Source organism: Sinohyriopsis cumingii, chromosome 14 (genome assembly GCF_028554795.1).
Source record: "Sinohyriopsis cumingii isolate HCF-2022 chromosome 14, ASM2855479v2, whole genome shotgun sequence".
NCBI classification, from domain to species: Eukaryota; Metazoa; Mollusca; class Bivalvia; order Unionida; family Unionidae; genus Sinohyriopsis; species Sinohyriopsis cumingii.
In genome coordinates, this window is record NC_142974.1 from 74,283,085 (window position 1) to 74,308,368 (window position 25,284).

At 34.2% G+C, this 25,284-nt stretch overlaps 1 protein-coding gene across 1 annotated transcript; it reads left to right on the top strand.

Moving 5' to 3' along the window:
• LOC149784158 (uncharacterized) lies at positions 1–24,542 on the top strand. The gene is made up of 2 exons (XM_089932239.1): positions 1–71; positions 12,712–24,542. The coding sequence occupies exon 2, from the start codon at positions 12,737–12,739 to the stop codon at positions 16,304–16,306; it is 3,570 nt and encodes a 1,189-aa protein (XP_089788365.1). The 5' UTR covers positions 1–71; positions 12,712–12,736; the 3' UTR covers positions 16,307–24,542.
• The last annotated feature ends 742 nt before the right edge of the window (positions 24,543–25,284 follow it).

A 25,284-nucleotide genomic window follows, 5' to 3' on the forward strand; every position in this document is an offset into this window, starting at 1 on the left:
GTCAATATCAAACACGGGAAGATATATTAAACACGGAAAGAGACAGAAATTAGAACAAAGTCGCCAGAAAGGTAAGAATGTGTGGTTTTAAACGATTAAAATTAATGTTTTAACTTATCATACATACAAGGTAAACATGACTAGCTGCAGGACGAAGTCGCAATTCAAGCAGATTGTTGTCAACAAACTACATACGACACACTATAGTCTCTAACGTACGCATTGCCTTATTGTCAACATCAATATAGGTGGCACAATTGAGTTCCTAATGATCAACCCATACGACTCTTTTGTGGATATTCACAATTCGATATGGATCGGTTGATTCAAACTGAAGTCACGCCATGCATAAGACCAGTGTAATTATGCTTTCACGCTGTAAAATAGGTAGCTATTTTAAAATGACTAATTGTCATGCTATAACCAAATTTACAAACGAATTCAAGGCAAATTAAGGTTAAGTTTTTGTTCAGTTTTAAGTAAATCACTTCCTTATTCGAGTTAACATATAACTCATCTGTGTTTGAAATCATAATCACTAAAAGATTCGAGCCAAATCTGGATTTTAAGATGGACAATTATAACAGTTTTGAAACTGATCTTAATTAAAAGGTATTAGAGAAAGAAAACTTCTATATATTTTGATGCGAGTCCAGTCCGAATGTTCCCTGTATGTTCATTTCGTATAAAGGAATGTTCTGTTTTTGTTTACGCATCGTAAGAGTTAGTAATTTGCTCAAATCCTTTTCTTCAGACGATTGTCATTATACACGTATGTTACGAAATCGATATTAGGGTGAAATACATGTTCGCACAAATACCGTAAATACATTGCAATAAAATGAGAAAAAAATTGGAAATTATTATCATAGCTTGAAGTATTTCTTTGATGGAGGCAAATTATATCATAATGGACGAAACACTAAGTTTTAAAAGTATGAACTTTTATAAACCCTGATGTGAGCATAAAAATTTCAAAAGTTGACAAATACATTATTCTTTTTGACACTTTAAATTATATATTTAAGGACTATATTCAGTACTGTGTTCCGATTTTGGAGGAGTTCATGTTATATTCAGATGTTCTCCATCTTTGATTTGTAAAGAAACTTCATGTGTATACCTTCTACATCTCTGTCTCTGTCTCTCTCCCTCTCTCAAATACTGCAAACCCAAATGCTGAAAATAGAGTTTGACGCTGTGCACTTCTTAGCTACTTGGAGTTGTTGCGTCCATTTTAGATGATTAAACCGATGATGCATACAACATTTTTTCTACCGTATTTTCATGAGCGTTCAACATCATTCTCAATACAAAAAAAAAGTATTATTCTTCAACAATACAAATACGATCAAGGCAATGGAGCAAATTGAATTTAATTGAAATAAAGTTCTTAGCTATAGCCTGACGTTCTGTAATTGCAGAAATGAAAAACATGGGTCAGTCTAATATATGGTATTACGCATGGTTTACAGTTAGTGGATTTTGGCAATTTTCTTGTACATGCAAACCGTTTTTTCGTTTTGCTCCGTTGATAAGCAAGGCATGTATTATATGATATTCTCCCCTCGGAGCCCACTTTCCAGATCACTTAACGTATTCATGTTGCTATTAGTTGAAACGACATTGTCAGGGTGTTTTCTACCGCTGATCGTTATTGTACAGGTAACATGAATACATGTTTAAGCCGTATTATAATCCGCACGTCGCACTCTTTGTAAAACGTATTTAACAAATGAGTAGGGACGACTACAACAAATACCGTATATAGGCTGATCCTATAACACATTCCATGCGTTATGTTTGTCATTAAAAACCAATTTAACTTTGGCAAGAAATAAATTTTAAGAATGCCATATTGACAATACCGTAACTGCATACTGGATACACGCATACTGCAAAAGCTGTAAATCAATGTCATAAAATTGGCAACGGAGCCAGCATATAGGTGCAAAGACGCATTAAAGTCATTCATAACAGTAGGAATTGTTTGCAAATTATGTCACAAATCTAGTGTCTGCTCTGAGGACGGAATCACTGCTGTAATGAAATTTGTCTTATTGAAGCTCATGTTTGACATCTATTTTTCATCCATTGAAGTTTGTTCTAATGTAATGTCCCTTTAACAGAATATGTGATGAGATCCTAAACCGGTCATTCCTATTTTTAATACTACGTAAGATCTAAAAGTTGCTGACTGAGTTAATTAAATGATACAAATGTTGTACATAAACGGTTTCTTTGTAATAACGTCAAAATAACAGGGCGATTCGACCTTGCATTTAGGTAAGATAATGAAGTCATGTTTGCATACCTTTAGAAGGAATTTGTACCTCCTTATTTCACAGCGTTTCTGGGTCCTTCTTTCGTACCACGTGCCCTGCATTCATTTTCTTATATTAGGCATGTACGTAGATTATTGTTTCTTGAGTTTCTTATCGTTACTTACACACATGTATGAAAGACTGGGCATAACAGTTGTCGTTATATGCACCATCTATCAATTAGTCCTATCCTAAAGACAAGATTACCGCCACAGAGGATAATATCAAAGTCTTATGCATCAGGACAAAACAGAGACGGTTTCATCACTGAGCAGTTATAAAGAAGGTATGGTCTTATCTTCAGTTTCTGGAAATTCTTTTTCAACGGTAGAGCGTCAGTTCCTACGAGTGATTATGGCTTAGAAACAAGTTCGATTCCTACATTATTTCGTCCTTAAATTGACTATGCATGCATTCAGGGACTAAACTACACAACATATTAGTTACAATGTACAAAATGAACAAACCGACAATGGATAACCAAATTCTTGAAATGACAGTTCAATGGTTAATTACAGAGACAAAACACATACTATATACTATATTGTGAAATACGTACATGGTACGTAGTTAACTTTAAAACTATAAATAAATCCTTCAAAGGCTGTTTCACTATTCCATACCTGAAAACAAAAGATCTTCAACTACCATTTTTTCGCAACGAGTGGAGTCGCTTTCAATCTGTGGCAAATGCCTTACTATTGCACTGTGTCTCTGGACGGAGAAAATTGTTATTCCGTATATTCTTCTAAGAGTTTTCCGTGGAGACGTTAATTGCTCTTCTCTATTCTTCGATCACGTTTTAGTTTCATAAGTACAAAGATCCGTAAGAATTAAAAATTAAAGATATCTTCAATGTTATTTTCACAAAGCCGTACATAACAGTGGTCGTTCTGCTAACTATAAAACTAGACGTTATTAATTATTATATAATAAGTTGTTATCAAACATGGAATCCCATTTCTTAAAATGTATATATGTATTCCCTACATAGTATCTACAAACTCTGTAACAAGATTCATAATGAACTGTTATATAATCGTACATTATACACTTTATGTGATTTAAATAACCCTGAACCTAAATCCTGAAGTAATTTGTTCACCGTCATAAATATCGTTGTATTTGCAATAACGTGAATGTTTCTTTCATTTCAATTGGAACGTTTTAAAATTAAAATTACAATAAATAAATCTTGACAAAGATATATTATAGCATGATTGCGGAAACGTTGATACGTGCGAAATTAAGTAAAGATCACAATAGGTATGGCAAGCTGTACAGTCTGCATCATCAGCTAATTTGTATGCACAAGTTGAAAGTTCCAATACAAAATTATTATATTTTTCTGTAACTTCTTACTTGATAACCTTTATTAATTGGTCGTGTAACTTGACAGCATATGTTTTTGTTTCACAAATCCACTCATTATTGGGGGCCCCGAGTGGCCGAGAGGTCTAAAGCGCTCTCCGTTACGAATCACTGCCATCTCACATATGTCTGCGTCTCGGATTCGGCTAATGCGGGTATGTGAGAAAGCTTGCCGGTAGCTTCTCGTGGGTCGGTGGTTCTTTCCGGGGGTTTTCCGGGTTCTTCCTCCACCATTAATACTGGCCGCCATGTATAGCGTATCGTGTGCTGAAAAATGGCGTCAAACCCGACAACAACAACAACAAAATCCACTCATTACTAGACAATTATGTTCTGTCTTTTCGTTCAGGTATTATATAAATACACAATACGAATGAGGGAACATATCATTATTATATAAATCTTCTTTATTATGTTTACATGTGTATGGGCTTATTAATATTTCCCATCAGCAACACACTTGAGTTATAACTTCGTGTGCATTTTGCTTGTTTTGTTTCATGTTGTTTTTGAGACGGTGTTTATGTCTTTATATTTATGCCAATCGCCATGAACATGAAAACGTGTCTAAAATACACATGATCTTCGTTTCCTTTTAGCGCAGTGATCCGTAAATTAACAGTATCTTAATGAATACCTTGACGGTTTAAAACATTATTTTGGTAGGTTTGCAAATATCACACCCCATATGTGTAAACATGCCAGCCGACACGACAAATAAAATATTTCCTGCTGAAGTTGTAGACACAAATACATACTGGATAACACTTAGTTTAAAACCAGTCTAACTTCGTCTATATCTTAAAAACCATACAGTTCCCGCAGATTATGTTTGACCATTACACAATAATGTGGTCTCATAAACAATTTTGGACCTTTCAATAAAGAATAATTAGATAAACTAACTAAAGGAGGCCCAACTCGACACAGAAGAAACACATAAAGAATAAAGAAGTGTGGACCTTGGATCGAGCGTAACCTACCTATCAACATCCTTACGAGGAACGATACAATTATCACTCGAATAATACAATAGGAATTTTTTTATAAACAAAATCTAAATAGTACACAGTTCCATCGTCAAAATTCGAATACCATAAATAAATTAAAAGATGAAATATGACATATCATAACGCATCTTAAATTCAAATTAGGAAGAAATACAACTGGAAAAGATATTCGATCTATACTTGATGTCGCAAACATACATAAAATATAGTATACACACCATATAGCACCACTACATATAGCAAACGCTGAAACCTAGGCAACCTCTAGAAAAGATCACACAATATTTCAAAGGAAGGAACTTCAAGCAAGGTGAGGGAAACCATGCTCGGACGAAGAAGCCTTTAGGTAACACTAAGGAAACATGAATACCGTATCAAAAATTCTAGAAACTAATGTTTTGAAATAAAAATTTTGTTTTTAAATAAAACATACAACACATCTGAGGGGGAAACACACGAACATAAAATACTTTATTTTTGGGGGAAATTGGGGGAAGGGCATCTGTCTGGTGCCCCCTCCCCCCCCCAAAAAAAAATGTTGCAGATTTCTATTAGTCATATCTTTTGAAACTAACACTGAAAGAAGTTCGAAACAACGTTGTCTCCCCATCTGATTTGAACGTTTATCACAACATCTGTATAACATAGTAGAAACATAATATTATCCAAGTATAAATAACATTTTCTTTTGCAAACTATTATACTTTGCATGTATGCAGTAATTAAATAAATTCTTGCTTGTTTGAATGACAAGTTAAACTGTTTTATGTGCACTGATTTAGAAACGTAGCCTCTTCGTAATTTTCACATGGAAACGTAACAGACACCTTACAGCAATCTTGCAGAAACATTTAGTGTCCGATGGTTACTAGTGTGCATTACGGCTCTGGTACATGTATCCACTGGGTCGGGTTTGGCGTTCCACGCAAAAATCTGGTTTAAATGCTCCTTAAGATCCATGAAAGTCGTTGTGACTTACATTTCTCTATTCACTGGCTTAGGTTAAGCATCTCATGACTGCATGGGTTTGGTCATGTTACATGCAACCTTTCCTACCTGGTCTCATGAAACTTTATGAAGTGGTGCACCTTGATACAAACTTCATCCTCTGTAATAACAATATTAAAGCTTTATATCTCCTTATCCATAAAATAATCCGGACAAAACCATATCATGAAATGTTTCCGCTGTAAATCCAATGATTCAGATATAGTTCATATCATTATAGGCAGGAAAACAATGCTTTGGTAGTTTGCTGAGTGATTCACCAGAAAAATATATTGTGTGAGATTACATGATTTGTCTCCCACGAGATTTGCCGATAGAGGAAAACATATAGTGTACGACCGCGACTGTGATCTCATTGTCTCGGTCTAAAACTCAACGAAGGTTTTTTGTCTCACCCAATAATTTATTTTAAAGTAAAAAAGACTTTACCACTTGTGCAATATAGTTCACGCACAAATGTTTACATACGGTGAACTAATACAAATATGTTAATGTGGACTGTGGCGTGACTGTGTCATCCGAAGTACACAGTTCTTATGCGTGAGCCAAAATAAATAACAACATAAACCGTTGGATATTATTGAGTTATTATCACATTCAGTATGTTAATGTTATATGAAATTATCAATAAATAGTTAATATTTATTACAAGTCAATGTTTCATTTTCATCAGTTCAAATTTAGAAAATTATATTGTAAATAACAAAACGATAATGGGCCCACACCTCTGTTCTAGTGTATAAGCTATTATTATAACGAAAAGTTAAATGCAGCATGAGTGTCCATGCTTGGGTTATTCACGAGTAATTAGTAATCTCTCACTATCGTATATAACTCTCCATTTCTTTGGAGAAGCTGAAACTGTGTGTGACATTCTTGTTTTGTCCTTAATATAGATTGTAAAACTATCCCCGTGTGTAAAGATATCATCCAATAACGGACCCTAGCGGATAACCATGTGCTAAGCTATCAAGTTCACGGATTCTTTAAACATTTACTTTTCTGTCTTGGAAATATGGCAAGTGCTATAGGAACATTTGCCTATTGATTAATGTGTTGATGGATACATGATTCCTCCTGGCTGGTAAGTGCATTAAATATAGCACTGTCAATGTTCAGGTCAGCGTAATTAAATGTAGCTAACACGATATAATTTGTTTCACACGAAGTCTTTAAAACTAATTGGGTAGCTTCAGCTACATGTAATGACGCTGGCCTGAAAACATACTGAGCTAGATGTGGATATAGGATAAACATAGCCATACTGTGTGGAACAAACTAGCATAATACCAAAATGCTCGACATCATATGCATGTGTGTCTTTTGTTTCTCTAGAAATGTTTGTGTATAGTGTGTTCTCAAAGATGGATTGACTTTCAGTTACTATGTGATATATTTGTTGTTGTTGTTTGATATTAGTACAACTACGTCAGGCACAGCAGACGACAACAAGGGTTTCTTTTTTTAAAAGTAGTTCTGAGCGTTTGGACACCTTCGCCTAGATAACTGGTCTGATATGACTAGACTGAGATAAGAACAGTAAGTTTAGCAACACAGCTAGATTTCTTTGTCGCATGGATGAGAAAGGATGATCGCGTGTTACATGATGTGCGTTTTATTTATCACGGAACAACCATATACATTTAAGGTCAAAGAAAGAGTAGCAATTTCTGATTGACACCACCATACAAGTAGCTAGGTTGGTGCTTGGTGTGATTATATTTTGTGAATAATTTTATTGAGCTTTCCTTCATAATGAATATATGGATGCATTTATAATGCTTGATCTGTGAATCAAAGTTAAAAAAAATTATTAATTATTATTATTAATTAAACATTATTAAAATTATTATTATTATTATTATTATTATTATTATTATTATTATTATTATTACATGTAAAAACAGACTGAATTATTGCATCAGTTTATTATTGGCATTTACATATGTTGTCACAAGTCTTGCGATAATTAAACATGCATAATGAATTGTTTTGGTTGGGACTGGTCATCTTCGTGATAAATTGTATGTATGTATGTATGTATGTATGTATGTATGTATGTATGTATGTATGCATGCATGCATCTATCTATCTATCTATCTATCTATCCATCCATCCATCCATCCATCTATCTATATATCTATCTATCTATCTATCTATCCACCTACCTATACATCCATCCATCCATATATCTATCTATCTATCTATCTATCCACCTACCTATCCATCCATCCATCCATCCATCTATCAATATATTTTTATATAGATCACTGTTACTTATTATTCGGTATCACTAAAACAGGAGTAGTATGTGAATTACTTAAACATCTTTACGATATTTTTACTTATCTCAGCTCGATATTGCAAACTAGCTGAACCATTATTTTACTAATATCTCCCAAACGCTTGACAGGTCTAAGAATACAGAGCCTAATTTAGACAAACTTACTAAATTCGTGAATGAAAGGGTACCCGATCATGTTAGTTTCAATATTCCCTTAATAACAATAAATGACACTGTTGATATTATAAATAAACTTGACACGAACAAATCAGCTGGTCTAGATGGAATTCACCCCAAAACTCTGAAAATGTCGGCTTTATCAATCTCAGAGTCGTTGAAAGAAATAATTAACTGTAGTAACACTTCCAATAAATTCCCGGAGTCATTGAAGTTAGCAAAAGTATTCGTAATTTATAAGGGAAATGAAAAGAATGACCCATCCAACTATCTACCCATATCTGTTCTATCCGTACTTTCAAAAATTATGGAAAAACATGTCAGCAAGTATATTTTCAGATATCTTGACAAGTACCAACTCCTCCATAGATCACAATCAGGTTTTCGAAAGAATCATTCATGTCAGACTGCAATGACAAAACTTATAGACCAATGGCTACTAGCAGTAGAATCAGGTGAACTTACTGGTGCAATCTTCATTGATTTTAAAAAGCATTCGATTTGATTGACCATTCGGTGCTCATTAAAAAACTTTCAGCCTACAAGTTTTCTCCAAACTCAGTTGCCTGGTTCACGTCGTACCTTACAAACAGACACCAGGTTGTTTGCACGGGTAAACATATATCCGAACCAAGTCATATCTTAAGTGGTGTTCCTCAAGGATCTATATTAGGGCCTCTTCTTTTTCTACTATTTATCAACGACCTAGCCTTGTATCCAGTGCACGCTAACACAGATCTTTTCGCTGACGATTCGACATTGCATTTATCTGATAAATCTCTAGACTCCATTAAAACTAAACTTCAAACTGACCTAAACAATATATCAGTTTGGTGTCATCAAAACAAAATGCATATTAACAACTCTAAAACGAAATGTATGACAATTGGAACAAGGCAGCGTCTATCCACTAACATGGATTTACTTCTAACTCAAAATGGCTTAGACGTATCTATTGTCAAGAATCAAAAACTTCTTGGTATCTACATTGATCAACACCTCAGCTGGAATGAGCATATTTATCACTTATGTGCAATGGTAGTCAAAAGAATAACTCTATTAAAATTGCTTTCAACATTTCTACCTCCACAATCACTTGAAATCTATTTTTCGGGTTATATACTACCACTGATAGATTACGGCTGTACCATATGGGGAAACACATCAAATTGTAATCTGTCCATAATAGATAGACTCCAGAAAAGGGCAGCCCGAATAATACTGAAACTTCCTGTTATGACTCCCTCAAATGTTTTGTTTTCGCGTCCGAAATGGCTACCTATACAAAAACGTATTCTTTATTTTAAAGGAATCATGACATACAAGTCTTTAAACGGTCTTTCTCCAGATTATATCTCTAACATAATTGAACTAAGATCATCAAATACTGAACGTAATCTCCGATCGACGACAAACAACGATCTCCAGATTCCTTGGTCGAAAACCAATCATTACAAAAGCTCATTTTCTGTATCAGCACCTACTGTATGGAATTCCTTACCAATGAGGATACGTAATTCAACATACCTTGCTTCTTTTAAATTATCATTAAAGAAATTCTTTCTAGACCAGCTGGAATGATATATTAAAAGCTCTGAATAGAAAACTTTAAAATCATATCCATAATTGATATATATTTGTATGTTTCCCAGTATAGTCACACAGTCATTCATGTCAATTATGTTCAAATAAGTGTGCGACGATATATGGTTATGTGCATGAACTTCTATTTTTATTATTTTATTACAAAAACTGAGGACCACATGGCAGATGGGCCAGTCATGACCAAATGTGTTATCCTCGTTAAAGATCGTTTATTATTATTATTATTATTACATATTGTTTTACACACAAAACAATTATACTATATCTTTCGATCCAATTTTTTAACCGGAGGTCGGGCTTTAATCACATTGTGTTTGCTCTTTCGTGTGAAAATAACTAGGTCGGGAATTGATATTTAATACAAGTGTCTATCGCTTTTAATTTTCTTATCGACTTAATCCGATGAGAAACAAGATACGCGAATGATTTCACATAATTCTATTGAAATATTGTATTCGTTTAGTGCTCTAATATGATTAAATTGGATAGTCTTTATTTATATATAATATATGATAGTATGACTGTAAAACAAAATACTTTGTAATAATAGGATAATAATATATAAGTTTCTTGCAAAGATACATGCTATTCGTTACGTTGATGCTCTTGCTTTTACGATTAACGAAAAGAGCTTCATACAATTTTGTACGATTTCCGTATAAACTGTAGCCAAGGCAAATTAAAATCCATTGCTGAAAACCAATGATATTTAGCCTTGATGGAATTGTATTTTATTTATGGGAAATAATCGCTTTTATAGTTAATACGATGTTTTATTTAGGGTTGCATATTTAACATGGTGGGTCGTTTTATTCGGCGAGAGAGTGAATCACTCAACCGACCAGCAAAGCACTGTTTTCCTGCCTATAATGATATGAACTATATCTGAATCATTGGATTTATAATGGAAACATTTCATGCTATGGTTTTGTCCGGATTATTTTATGGCTAAGGAGACCTAAAGCTTTAACGATAACATTGCTATTACATAGGAATACGCTGATTTCAACAGAAAAATGTTACTTTTAAAGATAATCGGTACTTTTATATGTTTTCCCAGAAGTGATTTGTATGTGTCATCAAAATTATATATTTGATATCATATATAAATTCTTATAATTTACTGAAAGATAAATAATTATTATTCTAAATTCCACTAAACGCAGAACTATCGGTTTTAAAATCAATACAATTATAAGATATTTAAAATTATGCCACGCTAACATGGGGCTTCATTTCAGTCATATATGATGTACTACTAATCGTGTGAAATGTACAACAGTACAAAAGCTCATGGTTACACTTGATCTTACTGAGTTCTCATAGAAGTTCCATACATGTTACATCTTATTGAGTTCTCATCGCAATTCCATACATGTTACATCTTATTGATTTCCAATCGCAATTCCATACATGTTACATCTTATTGATTTCTCATAGAAATTCCATACATGTTACTTCTTACTGATTTCCCATCGCAATTCCATACATGTTACACATCTTACTGATTTCTCATAGAAATTCCATACATGTTGCATCTTACTGATTTACCATCGCAATTCAATACATGGTACATCTTATTGATTTCCCATCGCAATTCCATACATGTTTCATCTTACTGAGTTCTCATAGAATTTCCATACATGTTACATTTTATTGATTTCCCATCGCAATTCCATACATGTTACATTTTATTGATTTCCCATCACAATTCCACACATGTTACATCTTATTGATTTCGAGCCGCAATTCCATACATGTTACATCTAATTGAGTTCCCATCGCAATTCCATACATGTTACATTTAATTGAGTTCTTCCATACATGTTACATTGAGTTATCGAATTGAGTTCTCATCGCAATTCCACACATGTTACATATTATTGATTTCCCATCACAATTCCATACATGTTACATTTTATTGATTTCCCAACACAATTCCATACATGTTACATCTTATTGATTTCCCATCGCAATCCCATACATATTATATCTAATTGAGTTCTCATCGCAATTCCATACGTTACATCCTTTTGATTTCCCATCACAATTCCATACATGTTACATCTTATTGATTGCCCATCTCAATTCCATACATGTTACATCTAATTGAGTTCTCATCGCAATTCCACACATGTTCCATTATATGGCTTGAATTTACATGGATTATCGAAGATCTGTAAGAAAAATGTAAAAGATAATACATACATACATACATACATACATACATACATACATACATACATATGCATACATACATACATACATACATACATACATATGTTTCAGTAGGCACTACTGTATTGCGCGAACGCGGTATAACGTCATATGACGTAAAATTATATTCTAACTATATTATTGTTTTCTCCATTTGGAACTGTCATTCTAAATTATATAATACTTTCTTCTGAAGTACCATGCAAAAATAGACGAGAACATCTCCCTCGACAGGACGCGATAATGCCACAACGGTCCTTTAAATTAACAATTTACATTACAGAAATTTTCAGAATCATCATATTAGTTATTTGGTTTGCAAATATTTTATTGCAGCAATCTTAATGCACACACGACGTTGTCAATATTTGTACCAGTCCTTTGCAGTATGAATTGTATTCAATGAATAAAGTATTATTTTTTTGTTAATAGATCAATGTAGTATTATGTCAAGATACAAATAACTCTTAGCTAAACAATTATGCCATAAGGTATTGAAAGACATGCTATGAATTAGAGATTAAGCATCCTTAAAGCATTAATATTAATACTGTGATTGCTTTTTCTAGCATTGGTAATATATTTGTGAATTTAATTAATCTCTGGCACGTCTAAACTGATTCATCTCATTAATCAGAAGATTCATATGATATAATGTAAGTCCTCTTTCTTTTGCAGCAAATGTTTCACAAATAATATTTAATTTTCTTTTCAGGAAATAAAATCTCTCTGTCATAACCATGGCAACTGGCACAACACAAGGAACTACGTCAGCGATGATTATGTATCAGCAAGACATTGAAAATTTCCTCACAGAGTACGAAGATGCTTACGAGACTGTCATCACCACCATTCCACGTGACGGTTCATTAACAAAGGAGGAATTCATCAAACGGCACGAAGCCTTAGCTAAAGACTTTCGAAATCGACTAATAGAGGTTGCGAATAAAGCATCAAAACTAAACGCATTGGTTTCATTTGTAAATGCAATTGCCCTAGATAGACCTACAAGTGAAATGTCTTCTGATGAAATCGATTCGGAAACAGAAAAAGATCAAGTCTTTCATCAAATTCCTGTAAGCAAAGAAGCTAAATTTGTGACAGAATCTGTGTTATACTCAAGAACATCTCCGGATATATCGCATAACATTGATGGAAATACTGAAGCTGAAAAAGTCTTAGATACAGGAAATGAGCAAAATTCATCTAATTTGCAGATATTGAAAAAAGATATCCAATGGCTTAGTGTCCCGTTCCTTGCTGTGGAGAGAAACGACATTGACGTTGTAGATATGTGTATCAAGACGGGAATGGATTTAGAGACTTTTCGTGATTTGAAAGGCCAGACCTTATTAATCCGGTCTGTTGAACAATGCAGCCTCAATTATGATATCATAAACGTTCTCTTGAAATGCATTGGGGTCAATATAGGTGCAAACGACGACGAAACACCTGTAATGACTTGTATTCGAAATAGAGAAATATCTGTGAAAGAAAAGTTTAAATTGTTAGAAAGATTGATTGACGCTGGTGCCGATGTAATGACAAGATCTTTACATCTTGGAACAACACTGCATGAATTTCTCTCCTCCATTGCGACGGAAACGGATGTAACAAAACTGACCGAATGGAAAAGTGTCATAGACATATTGCTTGCAAATGGAGTCGATATCAACGCTATTGACTTCTTTGGGCACAATGCTCTGATATGTGCTATCACGATTGTACCACCAACAGGATTAGAAGACAGTGATGCATATGACTCGGAAGAAAGGAGAAACATTATTGATGCCAGACGATGCAAAAGCGAAATAGTTGAATATTTACTGCATAAAGGGGCAAATCTAGAGGTCATTGCTAACTATGGAAATACCGCTTTGTGTATAGCATTGGCAAATCAGAATGTAGATGTAGTAGACACTCTCGTCAAGCATGGCGCAAACGTTAACCATCAAACAAATGTAAAGATGTCTCCAGCATATGCCATTTGCTGCGAAGGTGATTGGTCAGATGAAACTGATATTGAAACTATCCTTCTTCCCTCACTTCGTATATTGCTGAACGCGGGACTTAATATTAATATCAAAGGGATTGATGATTCAACCGTTTTACATTTTGCTGCTGCGAACTTGAATCATACTGTTTGTGAATTCCTCGTAAAATCAGGAGCTGACGTAGAGGCGACTGATTACCTCCAGCGAAGGCCTTTGCATATGGCAGCACGGAACACAAATATTATGGTGATAGAGACACTGATTAAACTCGGTGCAGACATTGAAGCTAAAGATATCCATGGGGATGGACCCTTAACTCATGCTTGTCTCCATGGCAATACAAATGCGGTTCAGATTCTTATTGAACATGGTGCTGATTATAAGGCCCATGGTGATCTGGGAATACAACCAATACATATAGCGGCGGAAAACGGTGACTCTTTAATGATGGAAATTTTGAAAAACATGGGTTGTGATCTTTCCACTCCAGATGCAAGCGGATCAACACCCCTTCATTATGCTGCATCAGATGGAAATCCTGACACCGTTAGATATCTTCTGGATCAAAACGTCAACAAGAACTGTAAGGATTCTCAAGGGCTAGTGCCTCTAGATTTGGCATTGCTGAGAGGAGAATACAGAGTCTCTACTTTTCTTGCAGACTCCACATCTGCAGTGAAATTTGGGAGACTACCCCCAGGTCTTTTCCCAAATAGACCTCTTCGAAAAATGCATGAATTAGACGACTACTTGGAAGAAATCACAGAACCGTTAAAAACCATCGGAGAACCCGGAGTTGGTATCGGAAAAGCTATCTTAGACACACCTGGACTGGGAAGACTTCGCTTAGATGAAGGGGAAAGCAAACGTATATATGAAAGCATCCAACAACTGTGTTTGGAAATCGTCGAACGTATCGGGCAACTAGACCCCCTTTTCCAATGCAAACTTATGAATGCAGGCAGCGGTTTTGAAGGAGTAAAAGTAGGATATCCTGATGAGTTCGATTTTGTTTGTCATATAGAGAAAATCAGTGCTTTTGTAGAGAAGGTGGAAAATGTCGACATCCCGGAATACTGTCAAATTACAATGAAAGATTCACTGCCTCCAGATATATCCAGATTTTGTCTTCGTTCAAAGAAAAGTCTTAATGCCGGTGCTCTTCTTCGCCATTTCTATAGACTTACAAGGATTGCATCATACGATGTTCTTAAAAGAACCCACCAAAACATTTATTCTGGATTCCTTTTACTGAGTGAATGCGCGGCAGTTTTCGGGGATGCACCTATTCCGTTTGCGAAATTGCAAGGATTTACTGTTTCCTGGCGAGGACCAACCTACAAACACATTGATGTATCCATCGATATAAATCCAGTACTTTACACGACCGAGTGGCCATCAAAAGCCCTGCGTAGCTGCATCTTACTTCCAAATATTCAGGAAGAAGGAATGTACCTGATTCCGAAGTACTGCAACAAACGTTGCTTTGCTGTTGCTGTGGAAAGTGTTACGCTCGACTCGGACTTGTGGAGGTATTCGACTCATCATGTTGAAGCAATTATGATGCACAGGCTTCCTCAAGAAGCAAAAGATTCCTACATGCTTTGCAAAGCATTCCGCTTGGAACCACTCACGTGCAGTATCCAAGTAAATAAAACTGAGGGCTGGATGTCCGAAACAGGTTTACAGAAGCTTTGTCCTCTAGATGAACGAGGAAACGTGATTCCATACGGGGATGATGGCAACTTTGGTGAGTATAGTGAAGATGATTTTCATGGTGATGACAGTGAAATACAAGCGAAAGAAAAGAGGAAAGACGCAAAGAATGAATTTAGGACTGAAAGTGAAAATAATGATATTGCTAAGAGTGAAGAGTGGCATGACCTCGATATCGGTGAGCATCAGAGTGGTGTTCTTTCCATACCGGATAGTAGTCTTTCAACTGACAAATATGGTGGCATAGTTAAGGTTTTAGTCGGAAATGATCATGCTGAGGACACGTATGAAATAACAGCTGAACAATGTATACCTTCGTACCACCTCAAGTCTCTTTTTCTTCAAGAAGCAGAAGACATTTTATCAAAATCAGGCACATTCTCCGACCGTCAGTTGCAAACAATTCCGTATAAAGTATACGACAAACTTAAAACTGCAGTTGAAAGCCAGTTTTTGACCACACTCTTCTTCCCAGGTCAGAATATTTATCGCCAGCCACAAGACGATAACAATCTTTCCGCAAGCATTACGCTGCGAATGTCTTACATCCAAACTATTCTTCGCCTCTTGAGAGAGCTTGGATTTGGCTTTGAATGTTAGGAAAGAATTAAAACAAAATATCATGCAGTGAATACATGTGGTAGAGAATTATCGAAAATAACTTCATGTAAGTCAAGCAGAACTGGTATAACATATCGGGAAAGACTTAGATTTGAAAGTTCTCATCAGTATCATGGGATATAAGAACAAAATTGCAAGAGATATTTTATGTTTACAGAACGTAAAACGTTCAATATTTAGTTGATTTATTATTTTTAAAGCGTCTTTAAGTAATATGATTCATGTTCTTCTGATTTTATGAATCCAAATTTAATCAGGAATTGTTTATAAAACGTATATCCCCAAAGACACATAATTTGCCCCCCCCACCCCACCCCCCGGCGTCTAATTTGTTTCAAATGGGGATATTGATATAAATAAGCTGAGACACATAAGCTATTTTCCTCGGAGAAAGCATGTACCTAACGAACCAATGGTAGCTATTTGACTGAATTTCTCACTCCTGTCAGGAAATTAGATCAGGCTCGTGATTATTAGCTGCCAACACAAAGTTATCTTGTTAAACAATCTGGCGGATAATACAATTTTCCTATATGTAGTATATATTTTGATTCCTTTCTGCGGCCTATAGGTAGGAGTGGGAGCAGAAATATAATTAAAATACATGTAGCACAAGTTGACAATATGTGGAACTATTCTAGCACGTTTCGGGAATAGTGACCTAAACAGAGGCATTTGTGTGATTGGTGAATACCAAGGGGAACCAACAAGATATCCACCCAAGCTCTACATAAAGTCATTTGCGTGGTAAGCTTGTTATGTTTAATACGCATGTCTTATTACAAAACATTTGCTGCTAACTCAAAGTCTACTTAAATTTCCAGAAATAAAACACTCCATCATGAAATTACATTGTCCAGTAGGAAAATGATATCAAACGGTAGAATGCAGTGCATTATAATTTGGACTCGCACAGCTTTCGTTCTATCTCGACCAAGATGAATCTTATTTTTAATAATATTAAGAACAATAATTTTAAAAAATGTTTGTGTGCTTTTAATTTTTAACGTAGCTTTAACAATTTTCCAATCATATCGATACAATGTCTACATTGTGACAGTTGAAAGTGGAATCTAGCACCAGGGTAGCATGATGCACTGCCCTGTCACATTATCCAGACACCAGGCAGACCAGTCATAACACTAACCTCTTAATGCTGAGCGAAAAGCGAGGCAGCTGTTAGTACCATTTTTGTATGTCTTTTGTATGACTCAACCGGGGATCTAACCCACGACTTCCCGCATACCGGGCGGTCTATATATATATATATATATATATATATATATATATATATATATATATATATATATATATATATATATATATATATATATTATTATTATTATTATTATTATAAACACAAGATGGTTTCATTCAGCTGTATTCTTTCACTAATAAGTACTGGTGTAAATTTAAGGCAGGAAATAACTTACCGGACTGCTTCGGTTACTAATATGCATAATGTGTTTAAATAACTTGATGTTTTCACATAATTAATTTGCTTAAAGAGTTTAAAAGATAAATTTCGTCATAATTGTATTCTGGTTCCTCTCTTTTCTTATTAGAGCTTATTCCGCCATGCCGTCAAATACCTTATATTGTTAACGGTAGCGTTCATAGTATTATTCACTTTATGGAGACATCTAGCCACTAATGATGTTTGATGGAGGTATCGTAGGTCAAATGGGGCAACGATGCAGTTTTGTTGCAAAAGGCTAGGAACTAAGAAATAACGTAAAACGAAATCCCATTACTAATGCTTGATATGAATGTGGCGGGTAACAGCGCTGGCAACGAAAACATGATTTGATTATTGTGTGGGGGTGTTTTCTATAAAAGGGTTAAAATGAAGACCACTTGTGTCATAAACTTTGGTCAATTATTCTTACAAAAACTATGTTTGTAACAGAACATTATCTCGTGTTTGTGTGCATTGTTAATTTCACACGAATTCAATTCCCACTCACGCATGCAAATCAATAACGATATTGCTTCGATCTCGAAACATCGATTTTATTATATTTACGATCTTTCAATAAGCCAGAGATGTTTCAACCAAACTATGTGGCTTTTACATTTGCTATCAGGTCGAGAAAAACAGCCAAATCAAAAGCTGCGCGTTGTCCGAACATTATGAATTTTTGTCTTTAGCTCTTGACCAAATTACTTTCTGTATGTTATATACATAACGGCCCTCACACAAGAATTTATATGACAGTGGATTTGAAAAAGGAATAATTAGGTTTATTGAAAAGTAAACATTTGACAGTTGTGGCTAGATAATTACATTAAGCTAGGTTACTGTCAGTATACAAATGTGTATTGTAAACATTAAAGATTAGATTTGAGAAGATTAGAGTGCATCCATTTCAGGTGCAGATTATGGTATTTACCTATGTCATGCTCAATTCCACTGAAAGTCTGTCATTTTCACAAACTCTGGATTATGTGATGGACAAAATTAATAGTTTGATGTGAGTCAACTCAAAATTGTCATTCTATGTTCATTTCACAGAAAAGAATGTTCTGTTTTTGTTTATGTATAGTAAGATTTAGTAGCTTGCTCAAATCCTATTTTTCAGATTTTGTCGTTATACCTGTATGATATGAAATCGATAATAGAGTAGAAGACATATTCATATAAATACCGTTATTTCCCAGAGGCATTTGCAATAAAATGAGATAACATTTTTGAATTGTTATCATACATTCAAACATTTCTTTGATGTAGACAAATTATATCATAATGGACGAAACCCTAAGTTTTTAAAGTATGAATTTCTATAAATCCTAACGTGTGCATCAACATTTTTAAAAAAAATGACAAATACATTAATAGATTCTTTTTGACACTTTAAACTATTTTACTGAATCTTTTTCAAAGACAAATACAAAACATTGACAAGACAAACAAATAAAACAGAAAAACGGTTATGTTTACGAAACTTTTCATGGCTGTTTCTACTGGAATTCAACCAATTAACTCTATTATGTGTGAATTAGTTTAGGTCCGCTTGTTGCTGATGCTGGAAAATGTTTGTATTTACCTTGATATTAATGAACCATAACGTCATCTGTTATTTTATGTAAATTTATGTAAGGACAGATCATATTCCGGATATTTCATTGCTATAGTAGTCATCAGCTATTAAGCAAGTTTAGAGAACTATTTTAAAGAAAATGTGTTGGCTGCAAAGATAATTGCATTTGTGCATGGTTGTCTTTTTCTAGCCTTCTTGGTTTAAACCGCTTGCTTTCAATGTTCTAAGGCGGCGTATCCAGTAAGATTCCTTTTCTTTCCTGATTCTTTATTTTAACTCGGATATCATTTGCAATGCGTCAGTTTCAAAAGGTTTACAAGAGATATATATTCAAATGGTTTCTTTTAAAGATTATATTCAGTCTTATGTTTATATGTTGTTCCCATTTTGGAGGAGGTCATGGTAACATAATGTAGGCCCAATGTATGACTTTAAACTGATCTCACAAAGCCCGAACGAAAGTTAATATTGAATATGGCGGCTTCATAACAATGCAAGTATTTGGTAGTTGCAACAGAGCTACCCTCGATTCTAATAACATTTACATCGCTACTAAGAATTTATCATTGTGACTCATTGTTTGAATTATTAACTTATTATTAGTAGACTTTAGTATAGCTTAACAAGTTACAGAATAGTGCACAGCTCTGTGGAGTAGATTCGTTACCTGTATTTGAGCGTTTCAAAAGGGAATGGGCCTGATTGTCAATAATAATATTGCTGACAAAAACGAGTAATCTTTAGTGTGCAATAATTGTATGCACCTTCTCTATCTTTCTCAAATACTTCAAAACAAACGCTGAAAATATAATAGGACTATATGCACTTCGTAGTTACTTGTTGCATCGACTTTAGACGATTAAGCCGATGATCAAACAGCATTGTTGTTACTGTATTTTCTTGAGAGTTCTAAATTATTTTCAATACAAAGAATAATATTATACTACAATACAAACTAGGGAGAGATGTTCTACATAACATGGTGTAAGAAGAGACAATCCTATTAAAATAAAATCTCCGCTGTCATGTGTGATGGTCTAATGATGACTGCTTAAGGGTTGTGTTCTGGTCACCCTTGAAATAGCAAATCGAAATGCAGCTTTCAAAAATAAAAGCGTAAATCAACTCGTTCGGAACACATACGTGCTCTTCATCCACAGTTCTCTTTTTTCCAAACGCGAAGATATAAGACTGCATCTGATTGGTTGATAACATTAGCGATTACGGTAATACCATGTTACCAGAACATGACCCCTAATCTAAATCTTCGTTTATTACAGTAGAGGCAAGATTTTAATCAGATTGGAGCACATATACATTTTCTGGCAATACATCAATAGCACACGATAACATACCGGAGAAAAGTATTTTATCACTAATTGCAAGGAATATAAAAAACAAATAATAAAGTAAGGTCGCACAGGTTTAAACAAATAGTATGTATATATTATCACCTCAGACTAAAGATACACTTAACTACTGAGCAAAACATGAAATTTATAGACAAATGAGACACCACACTCAACTGTGACGTTCATTATCATGCCAAATAAAAATGAAGACAAACCTATATAGGCGGTGACTGAACGGTACAGACCCAGAAGCGAGCTCATACGTACTTTTGGTTCGTGTTTTATACCTGAAAGATGTTTAAGCTTTCCAGAAACAAATAAGCAGACCGTATCATGATGAACGGGTGTTAATTATTAATTCTTATTACATACAGCTAGGTGGAGTGCAATTATCTAAATTTGTTATAGCAGAAACACATAACGGTATCCCTAAATATGCTCAAGAACAAAACATTTCAAGTGCTGCTGTAAATACGAGTATCTTAACATTATCATGTTAAATTTCTAAGTGACTGCAACCTATAATAAAAAAAGTCAAACCATACGATTTTCTATAGTTCCTTCTGATGGACGTTATCGTTTTCATTATACTTGAGTTTACTAAATGCAAACTGGTAATTTGTTTCATCATATTATTATGTATATTTATATTTTTGGCAATTTCTGATACATGCTTTTATTATTTATTTTATAATTTGTAATCGGGGCTGTAAGTTGAACAGAATGCCTTTAGTTAAATTGTATTATTTGACTTTAGTCTCTTAAAGAGCACAGTTACTTAGGATCTATAAATAGATGTTTACCCATGTGTTAACAGTTATTAATAATAATTTTTATAATAAGAATGAAATGGATCATATGTCTTAGTTTCTCAGAGCTGATGGGATTTTGATTTTTCCAGAATAATTATGTAACTTCCCATCGGTTGGGTGAGGTCACGTGAATAGGACAATTCGACGCGATAGATAGATTGATTGATAGCTAGATCGATAGATCGATCGATCTGCAGCGTATAAAGCGCGTGTGTGTACTGATATACCTGTTTTCTAGCCTACATTTGTGAACTTATTCTACTATAGGTTTTGTCTGAAATGAAATTGTGTATACTGGATAATATGTAAGCAACTACAGGGTTAAACCTAATTTGATTATAAAGTTATCATGATGTCCATGTCGATGTGGGTACATTATGGCATAGCAATCAATATAAATGTAGAATCGACATTCTTTAGAAAGTTGATCGTCATAAAATGGTTATCCATCAGTATGCATTTTTACATTCTTACTGAGCAGAAGCCTTGACTGACCTTGAGACCCTAATCATTTGGTAGCGTTGTTGGGGTGATGTAGTTATTCCGTCCATTCGTTAGCACAAATTTGAATCATTACTCTATTTAGAGGTTTTCACTAAAAGACTTATAATGACGTTGAGCTTGATCTGAACTGAAAACAGTTCAGTTCTAATATATAGATGATCGCCACATTAGCTTACGTGAAACTCTTTTGATATAATCTCCACCTAATGTGACGGACATATCTAAAGGGGGTTTCCACCTGAAGATATTTTATGATGCCTGGTAAGTCCTAAATTAAACTGGTACCTATGTGCATTCTTACAACTTACAGCTACAGCGATTATTTTAAAACTCTTTTCAATGGCTACCTTCCTGAATGTATGGACATATCACTAATGGTGTTCAAACTAGAGGACTTTTTATGATCTTCAGTTATTTACAATAGTATTATTAACACTCACTTTCAACTGAATATCATAACGAGACGTTGTTATTTTTTTTAATTGAATATATTTGATGGCTAGTTGCTCCAAAATGAAAATAGTGTTTCTCAGAATTCTAACATCGCCGCAGCGGCAGCCATCTTGAAAATCTTGTTCCTGCTGCTAACGAATGAGAGGTCATTTCCACGTAGGTTTTCAACAAAAGACTTTATATTGTAACCAGTTGATGCAGCATGAAAATGATGCAGATCTGAAATTCAAAACGACCACGAAGGTCGCTCTTTTAAAAATCTTGGTATCACTACTTCTGCAGAACTAATGGCCATATTAATATAGGATTTTCATTGTAATGTTTGGCATGATATCCAATTGGCCCTGTATGTAAAGGAAGTCAAATATGAAAGTTTTGCTGTTTTCAACAAACGCTTTCTAATGATATATATTAGATGAAAAATAATCCTGTTCTAAAGATAATATTACAGCCACAGAGGCTAATATAAAAGTCCTATCCTTCAGGAAGAAATAGAGATGGTTTCATCACTGAGCAGTTATAAAGAAGGCGTGTTATTATTTCAGTTTCCGGAAATTCATTTTTAACGGTAGAGGGTCAGTTCATACGAGTGATTATTGTTTAGAAACAAGTAAGATTCCTACATTCTCACATCTTAGAATAGACCGTATAAACATGCATGGACTAAATTACACAACATATTAGCTACAATGTAAAAATTAAACAAACCGACATTGGATCACCGAAAACTTTAAATGACATTGAGCATTGGGCTCGATTGGGCTAATTGCAGCGACAATACACATATTATATACTTTATACAAATACGTACGTGGTGCATAGTTAACTGTAAAACTATAAATAAATCCTTCAAAGGTTGTTTCTCTATTCTATACCTGAAAACAAAAGATCTTAAACTATCATTTTCCGCAACGAATTTAGTCGCTTTCAGCATGCGGCAAATGTCGTATTCTTGTATTGCGTCTCTGAACCTAGAAAATATTTATTCCGTATACTCTCAGAAGAGTTTTCCTTTGAGAGGATACATGCTCTTGTATATTTTCCAGATCAATTGCCAGGGCCAAAAGTGCACAATTCAGTAAGAAGTAAAAATTATGAATATCTTCAGTGTCACTTTCACCAAGTCGTATAAAACAGTGGTCGTTCTGCTGACTATAAAACAAGACATTAGTATTTATTATCCAGTAAGTTGTTATCAAATATGGCATCAAAATTCTTCAAATTTATACATGTATTCCGTGCATAGTATCTACAATCTATGTAACAATTCTTCAAATTTATACATGTATTCCGGGCATAGTATCTACAATCTATGTAACAAGATTCATATTTAACTGTTATCTTATCATGCATCATACACTTTATGTGATTTAAAGAACCATAATACTAAATCCTGAAGTAATTTGTTTACCATCAGAAATATCGTTGTGTTTGCAACAGCATGACTGTTTCTTTCATTTTAAATAGAACATTTTAAAATTAAATTCAAATAAATGAATAAATCTTGACAAATATATCTAATGACATCATTCCGGAAAATTTGATACGTGCGAAATTAAGTTATGATAAAAATAGGTTTGGCAAGATGTAAAAACTGCATCATCAGTTAATTTCTATTCACAAGTTGAAAGTTCCAATACAAAATTAATTTATTTTTCTGCAACTTCTTACTTGACAACCTTTATTAATTGGTGGTTTAAAACTTATCGTATCCACTATTGTAATTTGACAGCATATGCGCTTGTTTCACAAATCAACTCATTATTAGACAAATATGTTCTGTCTTTTCGTTCAGGTTTTATATACACAATAACAATGCACGAACATATCATTTTACACAAATCTTCTTTATTATGTTTACATTTTTTAGGGCTTATTAATATTTTCCATCAGCAACACACTTGAATTATATTTTCGTGTGTATTTTGCTTGTTTTGTTTCAGGTTGTTGTTTTTTGAGAAAGTGTTTATGTCTTTATATTTATGCCTATCACCAACAGGAACACGTGTTTAAAATACACAGGATTTTCGTTTCCTTTCGATTGCTCTTTAAATTTTGTTATTGTTTTTCTTTACATTTGATTTTTTTCTTTTTTCATTCTTGTTTTTTTTAATACTTTTATTTCTGGTCCATGTTACCCATGTGATGCACACGCCAACTCATTTCTAACTATTTCAATCATGGTATTGTCTTTGCCAACCCTAACCGATTTTATTTTCAGAACTTCCCCTTTACAGCTTTCACGTGTTTTTTTCAAATATGTATAAACAAATATATACGAGTCAGTTAAAGGCTACTTAAATCCACTAAGAATTTATATTAGCCTTTGTACATAGCAATCTACCAGATAATTTTCTTCCCCTCAGTATCACTCCTCCACGCAATGTGTTTACCTGTGTACGACAGCTTCTGTTACGAAATGACCCGTAAATTATTTGTACCTCAATGAATACTTTGACGGTTCAAAACCCTCTTTTGCTAGCGTCGCAACTATTACACTGAAATTGTGTAAACATGCAAGTAGACACGACAGACAAATTATTCCCAGCACCAGTTGCAGACTTCAATCAGTCATATCATTTGAAAATAGCACTGAAATATGCTCGAAACAATATTGTTTCCCCATCTGATTTGAACGTTAATCACAACATCTGTATAAACATAGTAGAAACGTAACATTATCCATGTATAAATAACATAATTTGCTTTGCAGATCATTATACATTTTGCATGCATACAGTAATTAAAAATATAAAAAAGTTCTTCCTTGTTTGAAGGACAAGTTATAGTGTCTT

What these genes read in the sequence shown, in the direction of transcription:
- LOC149784158 (XM_089932239.1), top strand. Translation starts at nt 12,737, where the DNA reads ATGGCAACTGGCACAACACAAGGAACTACGTCAGCGATGATTATGTAT.